The sequence below is a fragment of the Scardinius erythrophthalmus genome (genome assembly GCF_964197995.2).
Source record: "Scardinius erythrophthalmus genome assembly, chromosome: 24".
Classification (NCBI taxonomy): Eukaryota; Metazoa; Chordata; class Actinopteri; order Cypriniformes; family Leuciscidae; genus Scardinius; species Scardinius erythrophthalmus.
Genome location: NC_138244.1, coordinates 7,959,411 through 7,987,190, shown reverse-complemented (window position 1 = coordinate 7,987,190; position 27,780 = coordinate 7,959,411). Strand labels below are relative to the sequence as shown.

General features: G+C 40.7%; 3 protein-coding genes across 5 annotated transcripts in view; all 3 read right to left on the bottom strand.

Moving 5' to 3' along the window:
• Window positions 1-22: 22 nt before the first annotated feature.
• On the bottom strand, window positions 23-8,787 carry prc1a (protein regulator of cytokinesis 1a). 3 transcript variants are annotated; one of them, XM_081355426.1, is made up of 15 exons: window positions 8,614-8,787; window positions 7,443-7,575; window positions 7,237-7,359; window positions 6,902-7,135; window positions 6,217-6,387; window positions 5,359-5,508; window positions 5,117-5,264; window positions 4,289-4,425; window positions 4,095-4,190; window positions 3,872-4,018; window positions 3,662-3,772; window positions 2,734-2,826; window positions 2,474-2,632; window positions 2,352-2,377; window positions 23-1,139 (listed from the first exon to the last, which is right to left on the bottom strand). In XM_081355426.1, exons 1-15 carry the CDS (start codon window positions 8,622-8,624, stop codon window positions 1,091-1,093), a joined length of 1,788 nt encoding a protein of 595 aa, XP_081211552.1. In that variant the 5' UTR covers window positions 8,625-8,787; the 3' UTR covers window positions 23-1,090. The 3 variants fall into 3 exon arrangements, with proteins under 3 accessions (XP_081211552.1, XP_081211553.1, XP_081211551.1); XM_081355425.1 differs by having other exon boundaries at window positions 35-1,139; window positions 2,352-2,380; XM_081355427.1 differs by lacking the exon at window positions 2,352-2,377 and having other exon boundaries at window positions 26-1,139.
• A 315-nt stretch (window positions 8,788-9,102) lies between these two features.
• On the bottom strand, window positions 9,103-12,383 carry ubap1la (ubiquitin associated protein 1-like a; the record flags this gene model as incomplete). Its single annotated transcript, XM_081356652.1, has 5 exons — window positions 9,103-9,720; window positions 10,346-10,447; window positions 10,547-10,714; window positions 11,502-12,161; window positions 12,252-12,383. The coding sequence occupies 5 exons, from the start codon at window positions 12,381-12,383 to the stop codon at window positions 9,586-9,588; spliced, it is 1,197 nt and encodes a 398-aa protein (XP_081212778.1). The 3' UTR covers window positions 9,103-9,585.
• Window positions 12,384-14,291: 1,908 nt separating this feature from the next.
• The window catches only part of peak1 (pseudopodium-enriched atypical kinase 1), a 34,163-nt gene continuing 20,674 nt past the window's right edge, over window positions 14,292-27,780 (bottom strand). The window contains exons 2-5 of the mRNA XM_081356219.1: window positions 23,348-26,608; window positions 21,504-21,721; window positions 19,170-19,903; window positions 14,292-18,365 (exon numbers count right to left, since the gene is read on the bottom strand). Of these exons, the coding sequence (XP_081212345.1) occupies window positions 17,202-18,365; window positions 19,170-19,903; window positions 21,504-21,721; window positions 23,348-26,496 (5,265 nt within the window). The 5' untranslated portion in view covers window positions 26,497-26,608 and the 3' untranslated portion in view covers window positions 14,292-17,201. The remainder of the gene's footprint in view (window positions 18,366-19,169; window positions 19,904-21,503; window positions 21,722-23,347; window positions 26,609-27,780) is intronic.

The window sequence follows — 27,780 nt, the reverse complement described above, 5'->3', positions numbered from 1 at the left end:
GAACAGCGATCCTCTGGCACTGTAACTTCATTTTATAAGATATTGGTATTTTATTTTGTTGGACAAAAATGTAGTTTAGATAGAATGATAGACAGACAGATAGATACAATAGACATACAGATCCAGTATAGGCAGACAGGTCCTATAGACAGACAAACAGATATAGGTAATAATAGTACTATTATCACATTAATGTGCTATGGTATTTTAATGGTGCTTTATTATAGGCCTACTTCAAAAAAAAAAAAACACTATGGTCCAAAAACCATGGTAGTACCACAGTATCCGAATGTCAGACACTCCATAGTGGCCAAAATTGTAAAATTATTTGCATTAAAAGGTTACGGTAATATAACTAGTACCAGTTTGCAACATCCAAGCACCACGATGAGACAGACCGTTTTAAAAAAAGAAAAGAAAACTGACACCAGAAGTCTTGTACATTCATGATAAAATACCTGTGCTTACATTAAAATTAAGGTGGTGGCGGTTCAGAAGTAGTCTCTGACTGGTCAGGATCAATGGGTCAAAATAAAATAAAACCTCCCATTTTATTTTGTTACTGTGTATCTTTAGTTCAATGGCTATTTTTAGGTTACTGTTCAAGTATAAATTATGAATAATACTAAATAAATCAGACTTCCAAGATACAGTGTCCCCATGAAAACAAACATTTATTTACAGGATGCCAACCACTACAGTAGAAGCAATTTCAGTGGAGTGATGCCAAGGAAACTTAGTGTTGCTGTGCGAATACAGAAAATAAGCCTAATGCCATTGTGATATTAGAGTAGAAAAGATCAAATCCATCTCCGAGCCCTACGATCAGTGTTAATAGAGTTTTTATAAAAACTGCAGTTGAAGTCAAAATTAAAGACTAAACAAAATTTGTTCAAAACTCAGTAGGAAAGTTAAATAAAGGGAAAAAAACAACAAGTTAAAAGAAAAACTATAAAAAAGCAGAGCTTAAATATTTACAATTCTGCATTTACATTCATTCTCTCCATAATCGCTTTTTTGTCTTCATTGATGCCCATCAGTTCAGTCGAGCTGCTTTCGATCCACCGCGTTCAGTGTGTGATGGTTGAGTTCAGAACTCCAGTCTTGACGTTGGATTTAGTAGCATTTGAGAGCTCCCGCTGTTGGCAAAAAAAAACCATTCCGTCACATGACTGTTTGACAGACCACAACACTTCATGTTCATGCATCTTTAGGTCTTAAAGCAGCAAGGTTCAAATCCAGTTTTATAGCGCATTTAATTCAACTGCTCATGTAATGGTATGACCCATTTCAGGGGTGGCCAAAACACAGGCTAAACCACAAAAATGCCACAAACTACAGTCAGAGCCCGTCTACGGAGAGCCTGCGCACTCCCTATTAAGTCCTATTGTACCGAATTATGGTTGTAGTTCCACCAGAGTTCCACTGGGGGCGATCGCCCATGAGTGCAGAATGAATGGGAGTCTATGGGGCTAGACGGCTAAATTTGTCTCCTTCACCCGATTGCCGTTGAGAAATCTCAGATTTGATTGTAGGTTTTGCAAGTTAAACATGGGTTATAGGTCGAAAGTTGAATGAACGAGTACTTATGTCCTTTCGATTTCTTACAGGTTGAGTTGTTGTTGCCCATAACACGCTAGCATTCTGCTAATGAACAATGATTGGTCAGTGAAGGACTGATTATGACCAGAGATACCGCTTGATGGCATCGTGGCATCCGAATCGGGACCAGAAACAAACAAAACAAAAACTCTTCTAGCACGTGTGTTTACCTGTGTCAGCTGTGTTGTCGATGCCTCGAGAGAAAAAGTGCAGAGCGAAGCACCAAAGCGACTGAAGGATTACCGTAAAGCAGTATCTCTGGTCATATGATGTGTATGACGTCATTGACATTTTAAAAGACTTTTTAAAGCAAATAACTGACTAAAAAATCTAACACCCAGCAATGTGTAATTTCTTTGCATCTCCTTTCGAATACAATATTCAAATTACTAGACAAAAAATTATATCCTGAGAAAAGTGGATTTTGAGGGGTATAGCGCCATAGACCTCCATTCATTCTGCACTCGTCCTGTGAGCGCCCTCATATGGACAGAGACATGTTACTGCAGCCAGTCCAGAAACCGGAAGTAACCAGAGAGTGCCAATTCTCTTCATATTAGACATTCTCTGCTACAGTTTTGATTTCATGGGGTCTTTACAAACAGCAGGTTGGATTTCAGTTGTGCTTCTGTTATTCTCCGAGTGGTCACTTCACTGTTAGAAGCGGTAAGAACCCTCCTCCATTAGTCGGGTTAGGTGAGAAAAGTGTGTTAGTGTGATGGACAGTGAACGTTCTTAGACATACAGACCTGGACGTTGCAGTGGATTCAGAATCCTTCTATAACAGAAGGCAGAATAAGCACACGGGGGTCACTCGATTGCATCTGCTGCCTGTGTGTCTAGACCGCTAGAGGCAAGATAATGAACTTACCGCAAACTCCGAGTAGGAGGAGGCCACGGACGTGATGGAGTAGTTTCTGTGAGGGCTGGCGGTCATCGTGCGCAAAGCTCCACTCAGATGAGAAATATTCTCCTTATTCTTCTCCAGACCACGAGGGGTTCGGCCACGAGCAGGTGTTCGCGCAGCCAACTAGTGGAGAAGCGGTTTACATTATTATTGATGATGATAATAAAAATTAATGCATAATATAATAGTGTGAAAAATCCAGTGTTTAAAACAGCATAAGTCACCTTGCTAGAGGAAAGGGGCGGTCTCATAGAAGGGGAGAAGCATATGGAACGGAGTGTCGTGTTGGGGGTGGAGATGCTGGAGGTGGAGATCAGCTTAAAAACAGAACATAAATAGTGTGGTTTAAAAAAAAAAAGAGAAATCAAACAATCAATCAGCTTTAAAAATAAAATAATAATAATTAGTTCCTCCTGATTCAAATCTGACCACCTGGTCAATGAACATTTTGTTTTGTAGTCGACTGAATAAATTGTGTAAAAAAAAAAAAAAAAAAAATGCATTTTTTTTAAATATAATGCATATATAATTTATCTATAAAATTATGTTTATTATTGTTACATTCATATTTTTGACTTGCATATAACTTTTTATATTGCATATAAAAATACAGAAATACATTGTATATAATATAATATACACATTTTATATTATATTATAACATGTTTTAAGTGTATATGTATTTCTGTATTTTTATATGCAATATAAAAAGTTATATGCAAATATACTGTATATATATATATATATATATATATATATATATATATATATATATATATATATATATGCGTGTGTGTAAAATTATCACATTTCTGCATTAAAGCATTTATAATGGAATTTTACACGGAAAATGCATATATATATACACACAATAATTATATATGGAAAAATATAATAAAATTAATATAGGAATAGTATAAATGTTCAATTAATTTCAGCAATTTTATGTACATTAACATTATGCATTTAGTGTACATTTTTGCTATCATTAGCAAATTATATTGTACTATAATATTTTTTTTTTATTTCATCTGCATTATATCTGGTAATTATATTAGAATCAGGGCATTGGTACATTTGAATTTTGTTTTGATAAATATAAATTTGATACATTTATTCGGTCGACCATAAGTACACACATTCCATCAGTACCTTGCGTGTTTTGCTAGGTGTCGGCGTTCCGGCGAGTCTCCTCTTGGTCGGGGTCCTGATGATGGTGCCGTACAGCAGATCTTCCTCAGTATGCTTCAATTTCTTCATTTGCTGCACAGTACAAACATCACGTCAGAACTAATCAAGAACTTTTGTGTAATATTAAATAAAATTAGCAATGTAAGAAAGAGTCATTTCAAGAGTTCATACCCGTTCCTGTTTTTCTCTCTCTTTCTCCATCCGGTGTTGATTCCACTGGTCTTCCACATACTGCAGGAACGGCTGCCCATTCACACGGAACTCCTTACACTGCGCCGCTTCCCATTGGTCAATCTGAGCCTTCAGACTCTTCTCGAGCTAACCAAACAAAACTAATTAGCATACAGACCATTCCCGTCAATCAAACATTTTTTGCTTAAAGAGCAGCTCAAACCTTCGGCAAACTCTTCTGCAGGTCGACTCTCTGTTTCTCCTCCTTCAGCAGGTTTCCTCCTCTGTTGTTGAAGCGAGACGGGTCTGTGGCTTTTTTCTGGAGAAACGAAGAGCAATCATAATTGGATTTAATATCAGAAATCTCTTTAATATATGTTTATGAATATTTTCAGGTGATTTCCCATGATTCCTCACCTCCAGCTCCTGATAGAGAGTCCAGTTGCTGCTCCAGGTGGAAACGGCGTCGTACATCTCGCGGTGTCCGTTATAATCCTCCTTCAATCGTTCCAACTCCAGCTCATGTTCACGCAACACCTCCTCATCCAGATTGTCTAACAGCACAAAACAACTAAATCAATCAACCAAACTCGCCCAATCCACATTTGCATAAAGTCTGTACAATTCAGATTAAAATCGGCATGAAATTGGCTTTGCAATAGTATTTTATTCTCTATTGTGAAGTATATCAGAGTAAACTGGTTTCTTAAAAAAAAAAAAAAAAATGTAAACTTGATTTTGTCCATTTTGAATTGATTGGATGGCTGTGGTTTGCTATTGGTCGATCTCATATGAGTGACAGGTTGCCCCGCCTTAATGCCAGTAAACGTCACCAGAGAAGAGCTATTTTGATTAAAGGTTACAAGGCACATAAATTAAAAAAAGATAATGTGCACAAAGAAATCATTTATAATATATAATACAATATTCCATAAAAATAATTGCCATTTTTGATTTCATGGTGACTAAGATTAGTTCGGTCTCAAATGAGCCCAAGCTGCATACTATTTCTGAATTTTCTAAGTATGCATCCATGTTTTTTGGGCTGATATTATCCACAAAGCCTTTTGCTACATTGTGTATGCATGAGTGTAATGTGGTCTGAACATGAAATTTGAATAATTCCCTTAAATATCATCTTACTATATTCTCAAGTATGTACTATCCCACCACCAGCACTTTTTGTACTCTGAAGTATACAAACTGGGATTCAGCCAAGTTCTTGAAATCTAGCAGTTGGCATACCGCTGTGGTAAGGAACGAAGGCTTGTCTCTGCTCCAGGCTGTAGTAGCATTTGTCCCAAAACTTGACCATCTCTGACCGGATTGTCTGAATAACACGCTCAATGTTTTTCTTCTTCAGCTCCTCCAATAGCTGAAGCTCTGCCTGCAGCTGTGACACAGCGAGAAAGACAGCGTGAGGAATGTTTTAGAATTCCAGAAACATCATCATGACCTACTTTAGTGACAGGTGTGCGAGTACTTACTGCGTTCAATCTGCTCTTTGTGGTAGTGTGGGTGTTCTGCATGAGACTCTCTCTTTCTTCCACAGGAACCTGCAACATCTCCCACAATTCCTCAATACGACCACGGATGGACACGCACAGAGCTTCACTTTCAGCTTTACGGCTCTCCAGCTGAAATACAACACGCACACACCATTAACCAGTGACACTCCACCTACTGAAAACCAAATAATAGCACCAAAAATGATTGTTTAAAAAGATATGAAATAAATAAGCTTACACTTTATTTTAAAGGGGTGTAATGTTAATTTTAAACATGTACTTATTATAGGGTTAGGGGTTAGTTACATGTGATTATGCATAATTTATTGTTATTACTATAGTAAATATATGTAACGACACTAAAATAAATATGCATATGCATTTTTTATAGATATTGTATAATAGCTAATGTTCACAATATCATAAAAATATACAACCATTTTTTTAACAAGTCTCATGCTCACCTAGGCTTCATTTGTTTGATCAAAAAGACATTAAAAACAGAAACAATATGAAACATTAGGTTTTTCATTCCTGTGATTTAAAGCATCATTACTGCAGTTTACAGTGTCACATGATCCTTCACAAATCTTTCTAATATGATGATTTGCTGCTCAAGAAACATTTCTGATTATTATCAATGTTAAAAATAGTTGTGCTGCTCAATATCTTTGTGGAAACAAGATTTTAGTGAATAGAAAGTTCAAAAGAACAGCATTTAACTCAAATAGAATTGCCTTTACAGTTATTTTTGATCAATTGAATGCATCCTTGCTGAATAAATATGTAAATAAATAAAAGGAATGGCTGAAAGAATAGTGTGAAGTGTGAAAGTACCTGCCGCAGTAACACTTTCAGTGAGCTGATGTTTTCCACAGAAAGACAGAAAGCGTCTTCATCCTCGCACACAGCGTCTTTCTCAAAGGTTGTGTCAGGATGCTGCTCCAAATCCTCCATCAACACCGTGATCTGATGCTTCATTTCCACAAACTCGCCATGACGACGCTCCTGTAAACACAAGCACACTTCCTGTAACCATTCTGGATGACAAACTACCACACTATTCATTTAAGAACATAGGATACATTAGTGGACAAACGTTTGAAATAATAAAGATTTTTGAAATTTTTTTATTATTCCTGTGATGCAAATCTGCATTTTTAGCATTATTACTCCAGTTTTCAGTGTCACGTGATCCTTCAGAATTGAGAATGATCCTGTTCATCATATAAAAGCGATCGAGTCTCTTCAGAAAATATGAACTGAACCGCTCAAATCATATGAATTAGTTTCACGATCTCTTTATGAACTTTTTGAAGCTTCAAGGTGGTAGTTGCGTAGCTGTCAACGGAGGGACGGAAATCTCTCAGATTTCGTCAAAAAGCTCTTCATTTGTGTTCTGAAGATGAACGAAAGTCTTACAGGTTTGGAACGAGATGAGGGTGAGTAATTAATGTTAATTAACTATCCCTTTAATATAGCGCATTACATACTAAAAAAACAGTTTGTGAGTGTGTTTTACCTTCTCCTGGTTGCGTGTGTTGATGTATTGCCTGTAGTTGTCCAGCTGCTGTTTTGACGGCACTCTTTCGGGATGGATGGGGAAGACGTCATCGCACAGGACATCGCACAGATCTTGATCCTGCTGAATCAGAGACTTCAACTCGCTCTGACGCCCACCCTTCTCCTCCAGCATCATCTTGACCTGCGTACGGAGATCCTTCTCCAACTGCAGCATCGTAAGGCCGTCTTCCTCCTGCCAAACACAGAAAATACAATCTGATTGGCCGGCTGAAGGGGGTTAGAGGGCACGGGTTTTTCCCCCTGAGACTTTACGGAGATAAGCAAAATACTCACCTGATACTCCATCAGCTGGAGTTCATCACACAGGCAAGCCAGCTCTTTCCTGCATGCTTCAATACTGCTCATCAAGCGTTTCTTCAACCCCTCCTCCTCTGCGATCATCATGTCCAGCAGGTTCTGGAATCACAATGAAGATTTCACACGGATTCGGTGTCGCCACTCTCTCCGGTTAATGAGAAGCGCACATGACCTGAACTGACCTTGATGTGCATGTGAACGGCGTCCGTGCGCTGACACCGCTGGTCCTCTGGGATCCCGATCTCCTCCCAGATGTCCTTCAGCTCACCAAGAGCATTGTTCAGATATGAGACAGACTCTGCAGCGTGGACCTCACTGAAATTACACACGTTCAGATCTACTGAATACATGTCCTGTTATCTTACAACACTTACATGTAGTGTTATTCTTATGAATGACTAAATGATTAGGCTAAACCAACAGCATTATTCTACTATTACATTGCTCACGATGCTTATAAATAAACAATCATTTGTATTAATAAATGATCACTAAAAACTTGCTGCATTATTGATTGTTGCCTGTATTTTTAAACAATCAAATTATTTATTTTCTAATAATAGTAGATTTATTGATTATCACTGCTACTAATGGAAAAGGGCTTCACAATGTTTAAATGAGCAGAATAATCATTTGTAGCAGTACTTTATCATTACAAATGTGCAGCACTATTAACTGCGGTCTGTGTTATGGAATAATAAAATAATTATATTCTTCCAATAAAAGCAGAATTATTGTTTATCATTGTTATTAAAGGCTTCAAAATGTTTATAAGTAGAATAATCATTTTTATTAATAAATGTTCATTAAATATGTGCAGCATTATGTTCCAATAATAACAGAAAAGGGGATTCATGTTGTTTATAAGTGAGCAGAATATTAATTTATATTAATTAATGATCACTAAAATGCAAAGCATTATTGATTGCTGTCTGTATTGAATAAAATTACTGTATTTGCCAATAACAGAATTATTATTCTCCGCAAGGCTTATAAATTAGCATATCATTTGTATTAATAAATGACAGCATTATTGATCGCTGTCTGTATTAATGAATAATAAAATATTTACATTTTCCAACAATAGCGGAATTACTGAAAAGGACCATTTTAAATCAACAGTATTTGCATAACTTCCGTGCTAATGCTAAATAGTCGTTTAATCCATTTGAAAATGTTCAAATTAAAGTAAAATCACTCACAAATCACGATACATCGATAATTTTCAATCTAAATAGAAATACCATTTTCACTAAATCGTTAGCATCGACGGCAACTAAAGCTAACACAAACAGAACACTGCTATAAATAATTATCTATAACGTACATAAACACACAGCTTCAAACTCTCACCTCTTCCTCATCCTGTCCTTCGCCGCAAATCTCCGATGAGATTTATATAATTGATAAACACTATTTTGACACTTCTAAACGTTTATTTTACGCTTCATTCACGAACTATCCGACGCCGGGCTTGAAGAAGTTTCTGACTAAAAATTCAAACCCCGCACTGATATGCCTCTGATTGGCCGAGGTCAAGCTAGACAACTATATCATGCTCGCTGATAGGCTGAAGTACGCCATATGACATATTACAGCGCACTGATTGGCTGACATTTCAAGCCAGCTGACTGACCAGTTTAACCAGCTGTACTGAAGAATGGAATTACGTTGAGTTCGATTCGGATGGTCATTATATAGATCAGTGATATTACATGATATTATTAATCATTATATAGATCAGTGGTTCGGACGCTTTACAAAGCAGAATTCAATGTAATCAAATCGTGATTGATTTGTTAGGGAAAATGCTGAGTATAATAATTTCTGATACTGTTTGACAACTTTTATGATCAAATTTTTATTAAATTCTAAACATGTGGAATACAATCCTAACTTTTTAACTAAGTGATTAATCTTCATCATGATGAACTCTAGAGTTATGGTTCTCATCAACTAGGTGATTAATCTCAGTCAGATCTACAGTTAATCATGTGGCATCAACATAAACAATAATACAATGAAATCAATAAACAAAAAGGACCTCTTCTCCATAAAAGACTGGAGTATTAAAGCTGCAAAGGATTCATTCAGAAGGATTTCTAAGTAGCCTATTTATACATTAATTTATGGAGCTGAAGATAAAAATGAATTAATTCATTAATGGATTTGAAGACTGATTCATATGCTCATATAGCATGTCGATGATTCATTTATACTTTCCTTAATGGAGTTAAGGATTCATTCATTCATTCATTAATTCCAGTGTTCCTCAGGATTATTTCATTTATTTATTTAGACAGCTGAGGATCATATTATGGTTTCTCAGCCGCTCCGGGTCATAAGCTCCTCCAGGGCTCTCTCTTTATGGTTCTCGTGCACCAGTAAAACTTCTTTAATGGTGCTCTGCTGGAAACCCATCTCACAGAACTGAGCCAGCAGAAACAGGAACTCTGAAGCCTGAGAGAAAAACAAAAAGTGTATACGCTACATCAGGTTTGGGAATTTGATTTGCTAAATGCTGACTGGCTGCGTGTTTTGTATGTTGGGTCAGGGTGCCAACTGCTTGAGTGTTTGGAGTGCTATATGCTCATTTAAGGGGTGTTTCGTGTGCTGGATGCCGATTGTTGAGTGTTTGGATCATTAAATACTGGTTTAAGGGGTGTTTCACATGCTGGATGCCGATTGGTTGAGTGTTTGGAGAGCTAAATACTGGTTTGAGGGGTGTTTTGTGTGCTGGATGACGATTGGTTGAGTATTTGGAGCACTAAATACTGATTTGAGGGGTGTCTGGTGTGCTGGATGCTGATTGGTTGAGTGTTTGGAGCATTAAATACTGGTTTAAGGGGTGTTTTGCACGCTGGATGCCAAATGGTTGAGTGTTTAGAGCGCTATATGCTGATTTGAGGGGTGTTTTGTGCCTTGGATGCTGATTGGTTGAGTGTTTGGAGCACTAAATACTGGTTTGAGAGGTGTTTTGTGTGCTGGATGCCGATTGGTTGAGTGTTTGGAACGCTATATGCTCATTCGAGGGGTGTCTCGTGCGCTGGATGTTGATTGGTGGGGTGTCTTTTCCAGGTCTTACTTTGCTCTCGCAGTTCTGGAACATCTCCAAAGCTTCTTCCACCTGAGTCTTCTCATAGCCCAGCCGACAGAGACGATCACATGAAGTCAGGTACCTCAAAATCTGGAGGAAATCAATAGGGAATCAGATACAGATTGTGTATTTTTATACTACGTGCTTTTACATGCAGTGTGTGTGTGTGTGTGTGTGTGTGTGTGTTACCTGATCAGGGCTCTTGGGTCCTGTCCTCTGCAGTGCTAGTATGGCAGTGCGCAGTGTGTATCCTTGTTGTGTAACGGCTTCAAGAAGATCCCTTTCTTCTTGACTCAAAGCACACAGCAGGTCTGATGGAGCGTCCTTCAGCCCTCTGGATGTCTGCGGACGCACACCCTAAAACACACCGGTAACAAAAAAATCAGCTCACCAATAATCCTAAATAAGATTTAAGGATTTGCAGCATGTGTATATCACACGTGAGGCTGGTTGAGGCCTGGCTGAGGGTGTGTATATTACATGTGATGAGGTGTGTATATTACATGTGATGAGGTGTGTATTACATGTGATGAGGTGTGTATTACATGTGATGAGGTGTATATTACATGTGATGAGGTGTGTATATTACATGTGATGAGGTGTGTATTACATGTGATGAGGTGTGCATATTACATGTGATGAGGTGTGTGTATTACATGTGATGAGGTGTGTATTACATGTGATGAGGTGTGTATATTACATGTGAGGCCTGGCTGAGAGTGTGTGTATCACATGTGATGAGGTGTATATTACATGTGTTGAGGTATGTATATTACATGTGAGGCCTGGCTGAGGGTGTGTGTATTACATGTGATGAGGTGTGTATTACATGTGATGAGGTGTGTATATTACATGTGAGGCCTGGCTGAGGGTGTGTGTATTACATGTGATGAGGTGTGTATTACATGTGATGAGGTGTGGTGTGTATATTACATGTGATGAGGTGTGTATTACATGTGATGAGGTGTGGTGTGTATATTACATGTGATGAGGTGTGGTGTGTATATTACATGTGAGGCGGGTTGAGGCCTGGCTGAGGGTGTGTATACTACATGTGATGAGGTGTGTATACTACATGTGATGAGGTGTGTATACTACATGTGATGAGGTGTGTATACTACATGTGATGAGGTGTGTATATTACATGTGAGGCGGGTTGAGGCCTGGCTGAGGGCAGCTGTCCTGCAGACGAGGGTCTCGGCTGTAAGAGTGTGTGTGAGTTGGTCCGCCTGCTGGTTCTCGTAACGGCAGGTTTCCTGCGGGGCGCTCTGGAGCTGTGAGGACTGCCCTGCGGCGTCTGGCTGAGGGAAAGCGGGACAGGCTTCCGGATGTCTTTTAGAGAGGAGGCAGAGTTCGGTCGGGCCTTCTGGAGAGTGCAGGACGAGGCGGGGCGAGGGGTGGAGCCTCGCTGGGTCTGACGAACTGAACACCGCAGGCACTGTGAGCCGGAGCTCTTCGGTCTTTCTTTGCTGCGAGCATCATCTTCCTCGGTAGACGAGCCCTCGTCATCTTCACCGTAGCCACCCTCGCCGTCCGTGTCGGCGATGAGGAACTGGACCGTCCGCTGGGGGCGGAGCTTACGCGAGTCGGCAGCGCTGAGGCTTTGGCTGCGGGGACGTGGGCCCACTTCCCAGAACTCTGCGCTTCTGAGGCGCACCAAGCGGCTCTCCTGCGGGCTGCTGAACATCAGCCAATATGGCGGGCATGTGGGGGACACACTCGGGGGAGCTTTAGTGGCCTTCCTGTTCTCCCGCTGCTGTTCTTCCACTATAGCCATGATCCGTTTCTCCAGAGAGAATGAATACTGTCGAACAGGACAACATGTGAGCATTAAGAGACAGAAGATCCTACAGAGTGTAAAATATTAGATATATGTTTATTGTTGCATTCTGACCTTTGTATCACGCAGTATTTGAGCAAAATCTGGGATCTTTATTTCTGGAGCTGCAACCGGCTCTTTCTGGCCCAAATGTATCTCCATAGAGTCCAGTGCAACTTTAAATGGAACCTCATCCAGGCTACACATTCTGCTTAAGTTAATAATATTTATGTTAATCAGTATCTCAGCCAGTATCGCTGAGGCATATTTCCATGAATATGATACACTTATGATACAAAAACATTTCTATTGATGATACCTATAAACATACAATATCATAATTCCAGTGTTGGGTTTGTTACTGTAAAAAAGTAATTCAATACTAGCTACATCTTCAACAGTGTAATTAGATTACTGTACTAATTTATCTCTCTAAAATGTATTGCATTACTTATTATTATTAATTATTTTCTAAATCCCATAACAACCTCAAACAGTTGAACAATACAAGGACAGACATTCAATTATAAATTATTCCTGGACTGACCAAAGTATTATAAGGGAGAAGGTTACATTAAAAACACATTTAGACATTAAAATTTGATGTTAAATACACTATTGTTTTATATAGAATTGTTCTAGACTATATTTATTTAACGCATTTACATCAGAAGTAATTAATTATAGAAAAATTAAAAGCAATCCCTTACTTTACTTTTTCAAAAGGAAAGTAATTAAATTAGTAATTAATTATTCAGTAATGCATTACACTCAACATTGAATACTAATAATATGATACTCACTTCAACCTTATTGTAGAAACAACTTTTATATTAGAAACTAAAAATGAAGATTTTAACTTTTTAACATTTAACTTTGATATAAAATTAATATTTAGAACAAAATAATGTAAGGTTTTGCTATGTAATAGTAATAATATGATGCTCAATCAGTTGTAAAACTTAACCATAGGCTATATATTATTTTATTTGAAATATAATTATTTAATATAATCATAATATTTATACTTTACAACATTTGCTTGGAACCAAGTAAACTGTAAATTGGTATATCGGTATATTAGCATTGATTACAGGACATTCAATGAAAGTGTCTTACCTGTAGTTTTCGGTAGTGTCTTGTGAGTTGAAGGATGTGTGTGTGTGTGTGTGTGTGTGTGTCTTATGTTCTTCGGTTGCGGATTTATCAGTTGCATCAGGTTCGCGTGCGCATAATAAGAGAAGCATCATGTCCCCTGGTGAATCAACACAGGCTTACACACTGACTCACACAATAATCCTTCCATACACTGTCGGAACAAACTTACATCATCATCATAATCATGTTCCTTTCCATTTCTCACAAGATGGTGCTTAAGACACTAAGATGTTAAATTCCTAGAATACTCAGATAGATTCAATGAACCGTGATGCTGTTTTGTTTATGTAATATGTTATCAGATGTGACGTGAGAAGATTCTCAGTGCGTTATTGTTATTGTGTTGTTTACTCGCCGTGAATCTGAAAAAGGCATCAGGAGATTACACACACTTTATGAGTTTGAAATGCTGGGCCATTACGTAAACAGGGATGATGTATGTGGTTTGGGGCGCCCTCTAGTGGCCATAAACTAAAACAGCAGGATTTTTTTTTCTGACCTAAAGAACGATGAATTCAAATTACATTAAAACAAAAAGGATTCACTGATTTATGTTTATTAAAGATGCAATTTATAAAATAAAACGTTTTTAATATTAACATCATGGTTTTCAAATGTCAAGATTTTGCATAATATTTTCGATTAGGCTACTTTTCTATTTTTGTCTTAACGATAAAAAGCTTGCATTCACACAAGTCATATCTAGCCTAAGTAATCTAGAATTACTTGGAAATGAAATAAAAAAAAGAAAATAAAAAAAAAAAGAGTAAAGACTTGACATTTTATGACCTCTCGTGACTTCTGGGCACAACCTGTGACATATTGCTCGTGTGTCACTGAAATGAATGATAACATCAACATTAACTTTTTTTTTTTTTCTCGAAGTCAAATACATTAAAGGTAGCTACCAAAATGAATTTAAATAATGAGTCAAAATATCAATACTTTTTTTTTTTTGTCTTACCCTGATTCACCATAAGTTCTTATTTCAGAGACGTAGCGGGATGGTTTTCGCGGGAAAACTTACTTAACTCGCGCGCATGTCTCTTCAGAGAAAACTTGCCCTGGCTACTACTTGTATGGTTTGAAATACCCTGTCTATTAATGGGAATAGATAGATAAAGTCTTCAGCTAGTCTGTTTGAGACCCTTTCCATCTAAACTGGCCATAGCCTAGTTAGAAGCATAAGCAGCAGGATAACCATATTCATCCGCACCAGTCATGCAGAGCCGAAGCACAACCAAAACAATGCTCTTCCGCACGGTTTTGTTTTTTTAACCGTTAGATTGCCAAAAGTTACAAAGTGTACCTTTAACATCACTATAAACAATAATTTACACCAACAAAACTATTTTTTATGGGTTAAATAAGGTAGAAATAGCTCTAAGGTAACAATGGCAGGTTATCACTTTTTACAGTGTATACTTAAGCATTAATAGCGAATACAAGAAAGTAGTGTTTCCATAAAAAACACAAACAAGTCTTGTTTAAAAACATATTCATAGTTTTATTATGAGCAGTTAACTCAGTAATGTAGAGCTAAATACCATGAGATATGCAGTTGTAGGTAAAAAGCAGTTCTGTGAAATCATCACTGGCAAATAAACATTTGTAAATAACAGTAAATACATGATTTCAGTGAAATGATGTGAATGAAATGGTGGTGGATGAGAAAAAACACACTCGCACACATTCTCCCGGTTACAGACATCTGCTGATACTCTCTCTCTCTCTCGCTCAAGTTCTTTCTGTGACACAGAATTGTGCCCGTAATGCTAAAATGAATCTAAACTACACTCAAATTATTATATACAAATATAAATCGATACAACATATTTCTACGGTGTGACCCGCAAACATTCAGCATGACACACACTGAAATATCTCTTTCTCACACACACAATATTGTTTCTCTCTAATGGGACTGAAACTGCTGCTTTGGAAATGGAAGGCGGGAGCAAACTAATGTTCCCGCCCTAGTTTGTGATTGACAGAGACTCTATCCAATGACCTCACACGAACCGTTTCTCATGCACTATCAATCATTAAATCCCTTTCTGGCAATCCCTTTCTTTCAACCTGAATATGTTAATGAAATAAAAATAAAAACCGGGAACCGTGACAATATCAGCATCCCAATTTGCATACCGTCCATGCAATAAAGATTAATGAAATAATCTGTGTGTGAAATACTCTTTCTGTGAACGCCTTATTACCCATAATCCACTTGTGCGTAAGAGGATTGAGGGCTTGTAACAGTTCATCAACTTTTTTTTGTTGTAATAGTGAAAAATGATACATCCAAAGGCCAAAGTTGCCACAGCAGTTTTAAATAAATGTAAAAGTAATAATACAGGTCAGCTAGATGTTAACACTTAATGCATTCATTTGATATATATTGCAATACTAGCATACTCAAGAGTATATACTTTCCAATCACAGTTGAAGTACACACCTGTAGTATGCAGTAGAAGTAAGCAAACTGGGATGCTTCACTCTAATGTCCATCTCTACATTGCCATTGCCTTAAACACACTCACGCATCAAAATAACACTATAACAAGGACAAAATGCTGAAGAATGTGCCGTCCCTGGTTCAAACTAATGATTCACACACACACACACACACACACACACACACACACAATCAAATATCCTCACATATGAGGCTGGGGGTCTGATCCCAGAGCTCGCATTCTCATCAATTATGTGCCGAACAGAAACAGGAAGATAAAGAATAACTGCATGCTGAGAATATCAAGTGCGTTAAATATATCTAAAATACTGTAACAAATGTTAACACTTACTTTTAATGATTGCACATACATCCGCATAGCGATATTCGGTTCGTAATTCAGTAAGGTCAGGGTTAGATTAATCCGGATGTGTCTCAAAAGCAGTTTTAGAGCCTTTTCTGCAAGTGTGAACGCTACGATCTGAATCTGGAGTGACTCTAGTTTGATTACAGTGAGTTTGGTGCCAATCTCTGTGATTGGACATGTATGTGCTAGTGCTCCCATGTACTTTTGAGAGCCAAAGTACTATTAAAGAACCAAACTGCGTTTGTTTTAGGTACATAAGGACACTTTCTTTATGAGGGAGAGCATTAATATCTGCTCTTTGACTATGTAAAATGCAAAAATATTGTTTTGTTCTGTGTGGTCCAGAGTGTTTAGTCTTTGGTAAACTTTACAGTGCTCTTGTTGTGGTAGAAAAATATCCAATCTGTACTCTCGAACGAATCTGTATGATATATCAGGAACTGATAAAAACATTTGATTGAAATGACTGATTAAACATGATGTTTTTGTCTCCATTAATCTATCTCTCTCTCTCTATATATATATTTACACACATACACAAACACATAAAGTAAGGCATGTTAGACTAAATTTCATTCATTCAGTGACCCAATGGTGGACCCTTATTTTAGGGGCTCCTTACACAAACTCCAATATGTGATTACATAATAGTTATCCAATAGTTTCATGAGTTAGTGGAATCATAAGTCATGATGCAGCTGATGTTGGATCAGTGGTTTTCTGCTGATATACACGAGTGCCTACAGCAGAATGAAAAGCATAACTAAACACACCGGCGGAAAACCCACAACACGCTCACACATACACACACGTCATGCAGTTTCACTTTGTTTATAAAAGCAGCTCTATAAATGTGCCATTATCTGTGGAGTTAAACATGACTTCACTTTGTCACTTTTCATCCTGTAAACGGTTTGATCGAACTCTCTGCATGGTATTGCATGGTATTAAAAGTAAAGCAAACCCAAAACACATTCACTAACAGAGTCAGATGATATGGTTTCCTCAAATAAGATTACACGTGTGCACGTCCGAGCCTCATTGATCAGATGAGCACGCCCTGTGGCTGCTGCAGGATCTTGATCACTCTGCTGAGAGATTCGGTGGTGGCGAAGGCCAGATACTGACAGCACAACCAGTCCTCCAGGCTCACGCCACAGCCCGAGTCCAAAGAACGCTCGGCGAACTTGATCATCATAAGCGTTCGCTTCAGGTCTAGCCAGTTCTGCAGGACGGTGTGGCGCTGGACTGCCCCGGCGGGAGGGTTCAGCGAATTAAACAGATCCTCTCGCGGGCCCCACAGCAGACACTGCAAACACGCCCGGGCGTCCCCCATCTGGATGCGCTCAGAAGGGTTGGGGTTGAGCAGTAACGTGGCGAGCTGCTGAAGACCGTTAGAGTAGAGAGAGCGCAGTGGGATCTGGGGTAAGTCAGAGCTCAAGTAGTCCCGCTCTTTGAGTGCCGGACTTTCCTCGAACGGATTGGGTCGATGCAGCATCTCGTAGATCAGTATGCCGGTCTGGAATTCATCGCACTTGCGGTACTGAGTGGCAGTGAGGAGCTCTGGTGCCAGACGGGACTGGTCTCGGAGCGAAGCTGGTTCCAGCACCACGTTCTTGAGTTTAGCCTGAGAGAAGTTGCTGATGATGAGGCGGGCGGGGCAAGCCGAAGCCGTGGCGGAGGAAGAACCGGACGCCGCGTTGTTGTTCGGTTCCAGCAGCTCCAGGTTCCAAGGGTTCCCGGGCTGGCAGTGCACCAGGAGGAGGTTCTCGAGCCGTAGGTCGCAGTGCGTGACATGGTAGGGTTTCATGTGCTCGAGTCCCGCACACAACTGCAGCAGGAGCAGACACACCTGCCGTTCGTACAGCTCTGGGCTTCGTGTGTGTCGCTCCACGCCCTCGCGGACGAAATCCGCCACCGTCTGGAACGGCACCTCGCGAGTGATCACCACAACTCGGCTGCAGAGCTTCCCGCCCGGACCTGCCGCATCTCTCTCATCCTCCTTTCCTTTTCCCTCTTCTCCTCCTTCCGTACCGCCTCGCTCATCTTCTCTATCCTCCTCTCGCTCCCAAGGAAGCAGGCGGGCCGGAACATCTGCCAGGAAGTGCCCACAGTCCTGCTGGATGTTGAAGTGCACAGCGATACTCTGTCGAACTGCCAGGCTGTGAAAAAACTGCTGCTGAGTCTCTTTCACCACACCCCGACAGATCTGAGATCAGACAGAAAGAGAAAATTAAACTCTACGTACACATGCAAATCTACATAAGCAACATTATAAGGTCTCAAAGGAAAACTGCCAAGACAAAAGCTGCAAAACTCAGAGAAGTACTTGCCCAACTTTGTCAGAAAGTTACTTTAAGATGGTTTATAAGGTGCTCAATTCTCTATGTAAGCAACGGTAATGGCGATTAACGATAATAGCATAATTAGCATTAATAGCAGGGCTTACTACGATAATTTATTTTGGACAAAAAGCAACAAATGCATCCATCGCAGATCATTTCATAATGCACTGTGACGAACTATGTGCTGTTTTTAAAACTGCTTAAAGTATCGATCCATTAGCTAAGCAACATGACCACATCAGACTCATTCAACTGTCAGTCAAATCACTCTTGCTGTTCTTGTAAGAAGCAAAGTTTGTGAGCTGCACAGGAGACCATTACTTGATTTTCCTGCCTTAAACGATTAGTTCACTTTAAAATTAAAATTAAGTCATCATTTACTCACCCTTAAGTTGTTTCAAACCTGTGAATTTCTTTCTGCTGAACACAAAATAAGATATTTTGAAGAATGTCAATAACCAAACAGTTGATGGACCCCATTGACTTCCATAGTATTTTTTTTTTTCTACTGTAGAAGACAATGAAACAGAAATTCACACAGGTTTGAAACAACTTGAGGGTGAGTAAATGATGACAGAATTTTCATTCTGAAGTGAACTACTCCTTTAAAAGATTACACCACAGTAGTGGACATACCACAGTAAATATGTATAAGACTGAGCTTTCACCTTGACAGCGTAGTTCACCAGAGGTTCTCTGGCGAAAGATGCTGTGTAGTACACGGCGTCTCCAGCCTCGCAGCAGGGTTTCCCCGCAGTCAGCCGGAAGTGAGACCAGCTGTCCGTCCCGAAGCGCAGATGATCTTTTTGTCCAGCCATGAATCGATCTTCACATCTGGTTGCCAACTTACGAAGGGTGTCCGTGTGCAGACCTCGGATCCTCCCGACCACTTCCTCCCAGCTCTCCATGCCTCTATACGGCACCTGTTTCTGGCCTTTAACGGGTCTCCCCGCCCCTTGTGTCCGGGCCGTCAGACTCTCTGTGCTGCGGTAGCCTCGGCGGTCACTTCCCTGAATGGAGCTGCTGTTGGTCAGGCAAGACAGGCTCCGCCCACCCACGGGACGCTCCAGGGAGTCTCCGGATTCGTCGGGATGTCGTGCCTCCGAGCTGAGTGAGGAGCTCTGACTGGTTGTGTCCCATGTGGACTCGAGATCGTAGACCGGATTGGCGACGCTCAGACTGGTCCCGCCTGGTCTGGCCTCGCCTTTGGGTCGCGGGGCAGAGAGTTCTCTACCTAGAGCGGATGGCTCTGTTTGAGCACGTGGGACTGACTTTTTGGGCAGGGGAGGTGGTGTGGATTTTGTCATGGGTTCGGTGACCTCTGGGTCAGAGGTTAACGTGTCATCAGATGCTTTAGGATGTCTGGGATGTTTCACAGGGATCATGTTGGCCCTGGACTCTCCTGTAGAGCGAGAAATGAGGAATCTCAGTGTCATTTGAGAGGAATATCAAAAGAAAATGTGATCATTTTTTAATCCTTCTGAACAACAATGCTTAACTGGTGCACTATTGGATTTCTTTTAAAAGCTGGTAACATTGTCTAACCTTGATCCTGCCATTACATGTTCCCTTTTACCATATCTCAATCTGCTGGATGAACAGTCTTAAATCGTTTCACACACGCTCCGTCCGCAGGGACATGGGATACGAGTTAGGAATTATTTAACAGCGTGAAACCTCATCTAACATTCTTCACTAATCTGCTGTAATCTCCCAATAATCAGACCGGGGCTTCCTCTGAGGCTCTTTCACCAGGACAGGGATTTTTTTAGGTCACGTCTATAAAACGATCAAAGAGTCAGTGGTACGAAATTAGAGGCAGCACATTAACCCCTCAGAGACCTGTTCTGCTATGCAGTTCAGAGGTTCATCAGCTCAGCTACGCTATTGTGAGATATCAGAGGTCAACTCTGCAAAATAATAAGGAGGGAAGGAAATAGCCATCAGCAAACAAACTCTCTCGGGAAAGCTGAAAATGCATGGTGTATTTCTCATATACTGTGTGATGCCATACAGCTCCATTTAGACATACTTGGTCTGATAATCTGACAGTCCCTCAGAGCTGTGACCATTTAAGTCCCAAAAAAACTAAATCCCTGATTTCCACACAGTGACTACAGTCAGCTTGCAAGAATTTTACTGCATCTTGTCATATAACTTCTTCATTGAAACTCACGTGTGTAAAATCATTACATAGACAACCAGTATTTTGTGAAAAAAAATATTTTTTGAGGTTATTTTCAGGGTATCATCAATTTTAATCAACGGTTAATTTCAGGATTTATCTTTTCCTATTCTAACAGTATATTATTATATCTTCATGTCAGGTTACAAGCATTAATATTTTCTGTACATTATAACGTTTTAATGTCTGAAGCCTTTTAATTCTAGATCTTCTAGGAGCTTTACTGTAAAAACAACAACAGGAAAAACAGTATTGAAATATATTCATATCAGTTGTCAGCCATAACATAAATATAATTATAGATTATGTCATGCCATCCAAACGTTTAAGACCACAATGGAAACTGAAATGAAAATGTAATTCAAAATCATAAATAAACAAATGTGTTAGAATTTTACTACATTTTAAAACAAAGAAAAGACAAGAAATATTTAAGATTTTGCACTATTTCTTGGACATATATAATATTGTTTAATGTTGTAATTTACATTTCGTGCAAGCAAAGCTACATAAAATACACTGAGACACAATTCATGCAAATAAAACTAAAACAGAGAAAGAGACAAAACCATACCTTCTTTTACCGCACAAACTTCAGAAAAAACTCAATCAGCTAAATGACTTCAAACTGAGAGATTGAGAGAAGTGATCTAGTCTAGAAATGCTCTTGCACATGCGGCTGCCATGACAACCTAAATATATCAACGTGAGCCGGCCAAATCAGGTCAGAACCTCCCGCCGCTGGCCCAAATAAATGGACAGAGCACACAAAGTGACCCATCAAATGTGTGTGTGTGTGTGTGTGTGTTTGACTTACCCAGGTTGGTGTACGTGGCCCTGCAGCTGCTGGGCGCAGGAGAGTGTGAGATGGTGTGAGCGAACCCCTCTTCCTCTCGCTCTGCCTGGCTGCCGCTGTTTGAGGTGGGCGACGCTGGGGGCGGACAGGAGGCAGGAGGCTCACGCAGGGGCGACAGCTCCAGCTTGGCAGGAAGAGAGGTGCCTGATGAGATCCCACTATCCTGAACTGGAAGCTGACTGCATGAAACGGATACAAACAATGATTGAGATTTGAGAATTATTCTTCTACTCTACCTCTTTTTTAAAGGGATAGTCCATTGAAAAATGAAAATTCTGTCATTATTTACTCACCATGACTTTGTTCCAAACCCATGACTATCAGTGAATACTGTCTTTTTCTCACTCAAATCTATCATATGGCTGCATAAGACTTTGTACAAGTTGTATGGACCACTTTCATGAGACTTTCATGGTGCTCTTGCACCTTTTTAGAAGCTTGAAAGAGTAAGTCAGTCTACTTACTGAAAAAACAAAGTCTTTCGGGTATGGGACAACATGAGAGTGAGTAAATAATGAGATAAATAATGATTAATAATGAATAATTGTATGAGAGTGCTTTATTTCAAGATTTAATTTTAATTAGCCTGATGGCGTCCATCTGTACTTGACTAATCAAACACAAAATACAACCGTCCTTTGCTTAGATTCCAAACCACCATCCCTTCAGTATCCCAGTGCCAACCTTACTCTCCTGAAATAACCAGTCCAGGAACGCTAAATGGGAGGAATCTTCTGCAGGCAGAGCATGTCTGGACATATAAAAACATTCTGTTCCATTAAGGTATGACACCCTCAGAAATCTATAATACGGAAATGTGTTCTTTAAAAAAATATAGATAAGATTCCTAATGCTTCTATTGAAACACCAGTGCAAAAATGTGTTGTAAACACAAGGGAAGATATCACCTCAAAAAAAGTGTTTTTCTTCAACTGATCTCAGTGTCTCAGTGTTTGAACTTGTTAAAAGAACCTGAATCAACGCGTCTGAACTATCTCTTTCTCTTACTAAGGGCAGATAACGCTCTGCAAACACTCGCTCACACACGCCAGCTGAAACAAGCACCCAGCTAAGAGCTTCAGTAAAGTGTTCGTCTGTTTAATAGAATTTGAGGAAGTAACGCTTACCCACCATATTGGCTCACACAGTCACCCATTTGATAAGGTCAAAGACAATAAAAGTTCAAATCAGAAGCAGGAATTCCTTGCTTTCAAATACTCTCTTGGATTCTGTTTTTCTTATTCCTCCTCCCTCTGCTGTAACATTCGGTATGAATATTTCCCCTACATGATTAACCCTTAACAGACATCTACCTGTGGTTGTTCATCAGCTCACAATTGTGACATATCAGGATCAAAGTCCTTCGCTTCTGCAGATCACACACACAGGTATGACTAAAATAACAGGAAGTGGTTTATATAGTTTGGAAATCACCTAGTTACTTTTTCTACTACTACTAAGACGAAAAATAATAATTCAATATGACCTGAACACAGAATAATTAGAAATCAAAACTTTTTTGCTACAATTCCAATTAAATGGGAAAAAAATGATCAATTCATGTATTTTAAGTTCTTGAGTTAATCATTTCTCTTTATTTCTATTTGTATTTGTTAGGTTTAGCAAGCTAGCCTGCTAAGCAAACATACCCTAATCTCAAAAACTTTTTTGCATTTCATCTGGGATGAATATGAAGGTCATGCAAAGAAACACATACTAAGACATACAGCAAGATAAGGACAGAAAAGACCATATCATATGTTTCTATATTTAAAAGCTAAGGGAGACAGTGAATGATGGCTTACTTCATGACTTTGCTAATGAGAATACTGGCTCTGCTTTTGGGTGGAGTCGACAGATTGGATGCAGCACCTTCTGCGGTGATACCCTCTTTGTGCTCCTCAACTCGAAGCTCCGCCTCCTCTCCACCTGTGACGCTTTCTGATTTGTAGGTGAATATGATCGTGGGTTTCTGGTGAGGATCATCGGTCTTGGACTCTGAAAACCAGTGCTGTCTCTGTAGAGGTGGAGGAGGCAGTACGGTGATGACAGTCCCATCCAATCCCAACAACTTCCCTTTTTCCTTCTCTCTCTCCATTTTCTCTTTCTGTTCATCCTCGTCTTTCCGCCGGCGGAAGAAACTCTTGAAGGATATCCAGCGCTTGGGCTTGTTTCCGTCCGTCGGACGCCTGCCCTCCGCACTTGGACTGGTCTCTCCATCACTAGGTTTGGCCCCAGCTGGTCTGGTCCAGTTGCTGAAGTGCCTTTGGAGCAGGTTGCTTGAGTGGTAAGGAGAGGAGCTAGACCGGGCTGGGGGAAACGGGGCACTAGGTTCAGATTTGGGGCTTGTAGGCGGTACAGCAGCGGAGGCACTCTGAGATTTGGGAAGGAGTTTATGTGGTGTGTCTCTTTGAGGTTCTGCAGAACAGTGGAGTGATTTAGGTCGGTTAAGAGTATCTCTGGAAGCATCCGGTGGCAGTGAGTAAAGCTCCTCAGCACTGCAGGTCTTGCTCTGGCCAGCAGGGGAGTCTGGAGGAGAAGGTGGCGGCTGAATGGAGGCCACAATCTGAGACAGAACAGCACTTGCTTTCTCTCTCTGACCTGAACTTCCACTTGGCGTGACCTGGTTATCTCTGCTGCCCTCTGGTAGTTGCTCACTGCTGGGGTTATGAACACGATCCAGGCTGCTGTGGACCAAAACAGCTGGTTTAGGGCTTAGGCTACCAGAAGGGAGGACCGAGACACCTGTCGTAGTCCTGGATTTACCATTGTTTACAGTTTGCCCAAATACTGTTGTGGTTCTCAGTTCCCCAGTAATAGTTACATCTGTTGTGTGCTTCAATTGAGGAGGTGTCTGCTCAGATGGAGAGGGCTGGGAACTTTCAGAAGATCCAATTTCCTCATATGTGTGGCTGGCCACTCGCTCTCCGGCCCTAGGCTTGGAATGCGGCAGCTCACCGTTGAGCCCCAGGAAACTCTTGTAAACAGCCAGGTTATCATAAGCACTGGGATTAATTACTATGGGAACCTTCACTGCTTTTTTTGAGCTGCGTGCATATGCAGGCTCGTCACGGATGATGATGGGAAATGGGGGCATGCCGGCATTGTTGTAGCTGTTGAATTTGATCTCGGACAAGTTAGGCGTTTTAGTCGGGACCGTACGGGCAGAGCCGAAGCCTGCAGTTGGAGATGTGGGAGCTGATTTGTGATTAATGAGTCTCTGAGCGGCACTGCCGCATGTTAAATCAACTTTAGGGATCTTCTGTCGAGGGCTGGTGCAGGATGTCCACACTTCTTGGTAACGGATGCTGCCGGGTTTTGTGCGGAAACCACTGGGGCCTGCAGAGGCAGCACCTGTAGGTGATTGAGGCATCAATGGAGACAATGAAATGAAGGGAGATGCCACAGGTGATACAGGAGATCTGGAGAACTGAGGGGAGGTGGGTGAGACAGGACAGGGGTCAGCAGAGGTGCAGAGCGTAACATTGTGCCCACTTGACTTTGGAGTGCTTTCATTTGAGTGACTGTGATCATCTTTAGTGGCCATAGAGGCAGAGACATCCACCACCGTATAGGGCTTACATATAGGAGCCTTCTCAAGATTCACTACTCGATAAGGCTTGGCCTGCTCCTCAGTTGGGCTGAAGCTGATTGTGATTGGCTGGCCTGGAAGAGCTTGAGGGAGAGCCCCACCTTCCCTTTGATTGTCAATTTGTTCTTCCAGTCGGATGGCTAGAACAGCTTTATGAGTTTCACTGGATTTAGGCGAACTCAGTCCTCTGGCTGAAGGTTCTTTACTAGGAGTGAAAGGAAGACCATTTCTCTGGTCACCAGTGGCCCTACTGCTGCCAGCGCAGGATTCTTCGGGCAGAGAAGTCAAGGACTCGGGCGAGGTGGTGGACTCAGAAGTGGACAGAAAGCCACTACCCTGGTGATCAGAAGCATATGACAGAAGAGCAGAAGCTCCCTTTGTGTCAACAGATGGGTATCCATTGAGAATCTCATCATAACTGTCATCATAATCCACTGCACAGAACCGTTGCAGTGAACGGTTACGTAGAGGCACTGTATTCCACTTCTTTCCAACAGCAAAGTGAACCGGGGATAGCGTGGCTGCACGAAAATTGGCAAAACGAGGTTGACCCCGCATTCGTATCCCCATTGCTAGCAACTCCTCGTCACTTTCATCCCAACTGTCATGCTCTCCATCATCATCATCACTACTCTCATCCTCCTCCTCATCGTCACCATCACTAGAGTATTCTGGATAACAAAAACGTCCTCCCTCAGAGCTGATGACCTCTGCACTGTCACTGAGGGAAACACGTTTTATTGCTCCTCTACCACTACTCCCAGCATGGAGACAGCTTGACGGTGTAAGGCCTCGCTCTAATGAGCGCCGGTATGAACTGCAGATCCGGCCAAAAAAGTCCTCTCTACTTGAACTTGGAGAAGATCCCAGACCAGCAATTTCTTTCAGCACGTCCGTCAAGCCATTGTTATTGCGGCTGCTAGTTGGCAGTGGGGAGATTGCACCATATGCCTCTGTCTGCCCAACCAAATCCTCCCCTTGATTGTTGTTTGTTTCTGCAGGTCTCTGGCTATTCAGGCTCTTGTGGTTCCACACAGTGAAAGGTGAGCTCTTAGTGACCTGCGCTCCCTCTGCATACCTTGGCACATTTCCCTCAGAGTCCAGACCTGGCGGAGAGCATGGCAGCATCATGGTTGGCTTTACTGCAATTGTAGGTTTCTTGGCGACAGGTGGGCGAACCTGCCCTGCACGGGATGAGGATATGCTCCTCTGGCTGGTTGTGAGTTTGGCATTGACGTTTGTCTTGCTCTCATTGGTGGAATTGTCTTGCTCTGGAGGCCGGTGTAGGCTCTTAGGCTTAAAGCAGTTTTTGCACTCCCCTGGTTTCCATACATGTTCAGTGAAGGTGTTGCATGCAGACATGTCTGCAGGGCAGTGCTGCAGGGTCAGTGAACAGGAAATCCCTCCATCACACACACAAACTGCAGGCTGAACTTCACACCCACACACAGTTTACAAACTGTGCTGTCAGTACCTGCAAAAAAGAATAACAGAGTCAGCCAGGGTACCAAATGTAATCACTGGTTTCATCTCACATATAGGGCTGCTGAATGAGGCACTCATTACACTTGTCCAGCAGGGGTCAGAGTTTTATTCTTAACATGAATTTCTAGTGTCTCTCTAATACACACAGACACAAACACAGGCTGCCAGACTCTCACAGCTCTATTTTTGGATCACAACGCAGCGCTGAGCAGTTGCAGGTAAACATCATGACTTGCGACATACTGACACCACATACAGAGTCAAAATTGTACTTTAACTGTAATCCCGAACAAACCCTGCCCCTACCATTTACAGACACATTTGTTGCGTGTTTTAAGATTTTAAGACATAGCCAGTCTTAAGTTAGGGTCATTCTAACAAGTCAGTCAGGTTTTACAATATGAGGACATTTTCAGACATCTGGACCTCAAAAGTAATGAAATTATGCTGGTTGTAATTGTGTCCTATTTCTCCCAACATCTGAAACACTTGTAAAATTCCCCAAACCCAATACACAAATATTTTTATTACACAGTGGAATGACCTACTCAATCATACACATTTATATGCAATACAGTCAGGAACATAAATAAGAAAGATGAGTGCTGGCAAGGTTTTACAAACTCTTCATTTGTGACCTGTTGCTCGGCACTTGTTCAGGGCAAAAACTCTCAAATGAGGGTCACGATGGTCAGATCATCAGGGTTCATGTCGCCATGGAGCACACTAGACATCCAAAAACCGCAGAAGAACATGACTCAACACAGACACAATTGATCTAACAGAGGATCTACTGTTCGTTTTCTAACATTCCAGATATAAATCATAGGCAGAACTATTCGCTGCACAATACTGAATAGGACCTTTATGGTTATGCATTTATAATACATTTAAAAGGTTAAGAAAACAATTAAGCAAAGGGCTCATAAATTACTTCACGTGTAATTGCGTCTGTACCGGCCTTCTAGATAAGATTTAGCATTGGTAAATCATACTTAAACTAATCTCAGATTTACTGTTTGGAAAATTTGAGTTTGGACTTACTGAAACTAAAAAGCTATACAATCTATAAAGCTCATTACCTTTAAATCTATCAAAACATAATAAATATCTCTTAACAGACCAGCTAATTGCATATAATCCAAATCAGGATTTAGGAAC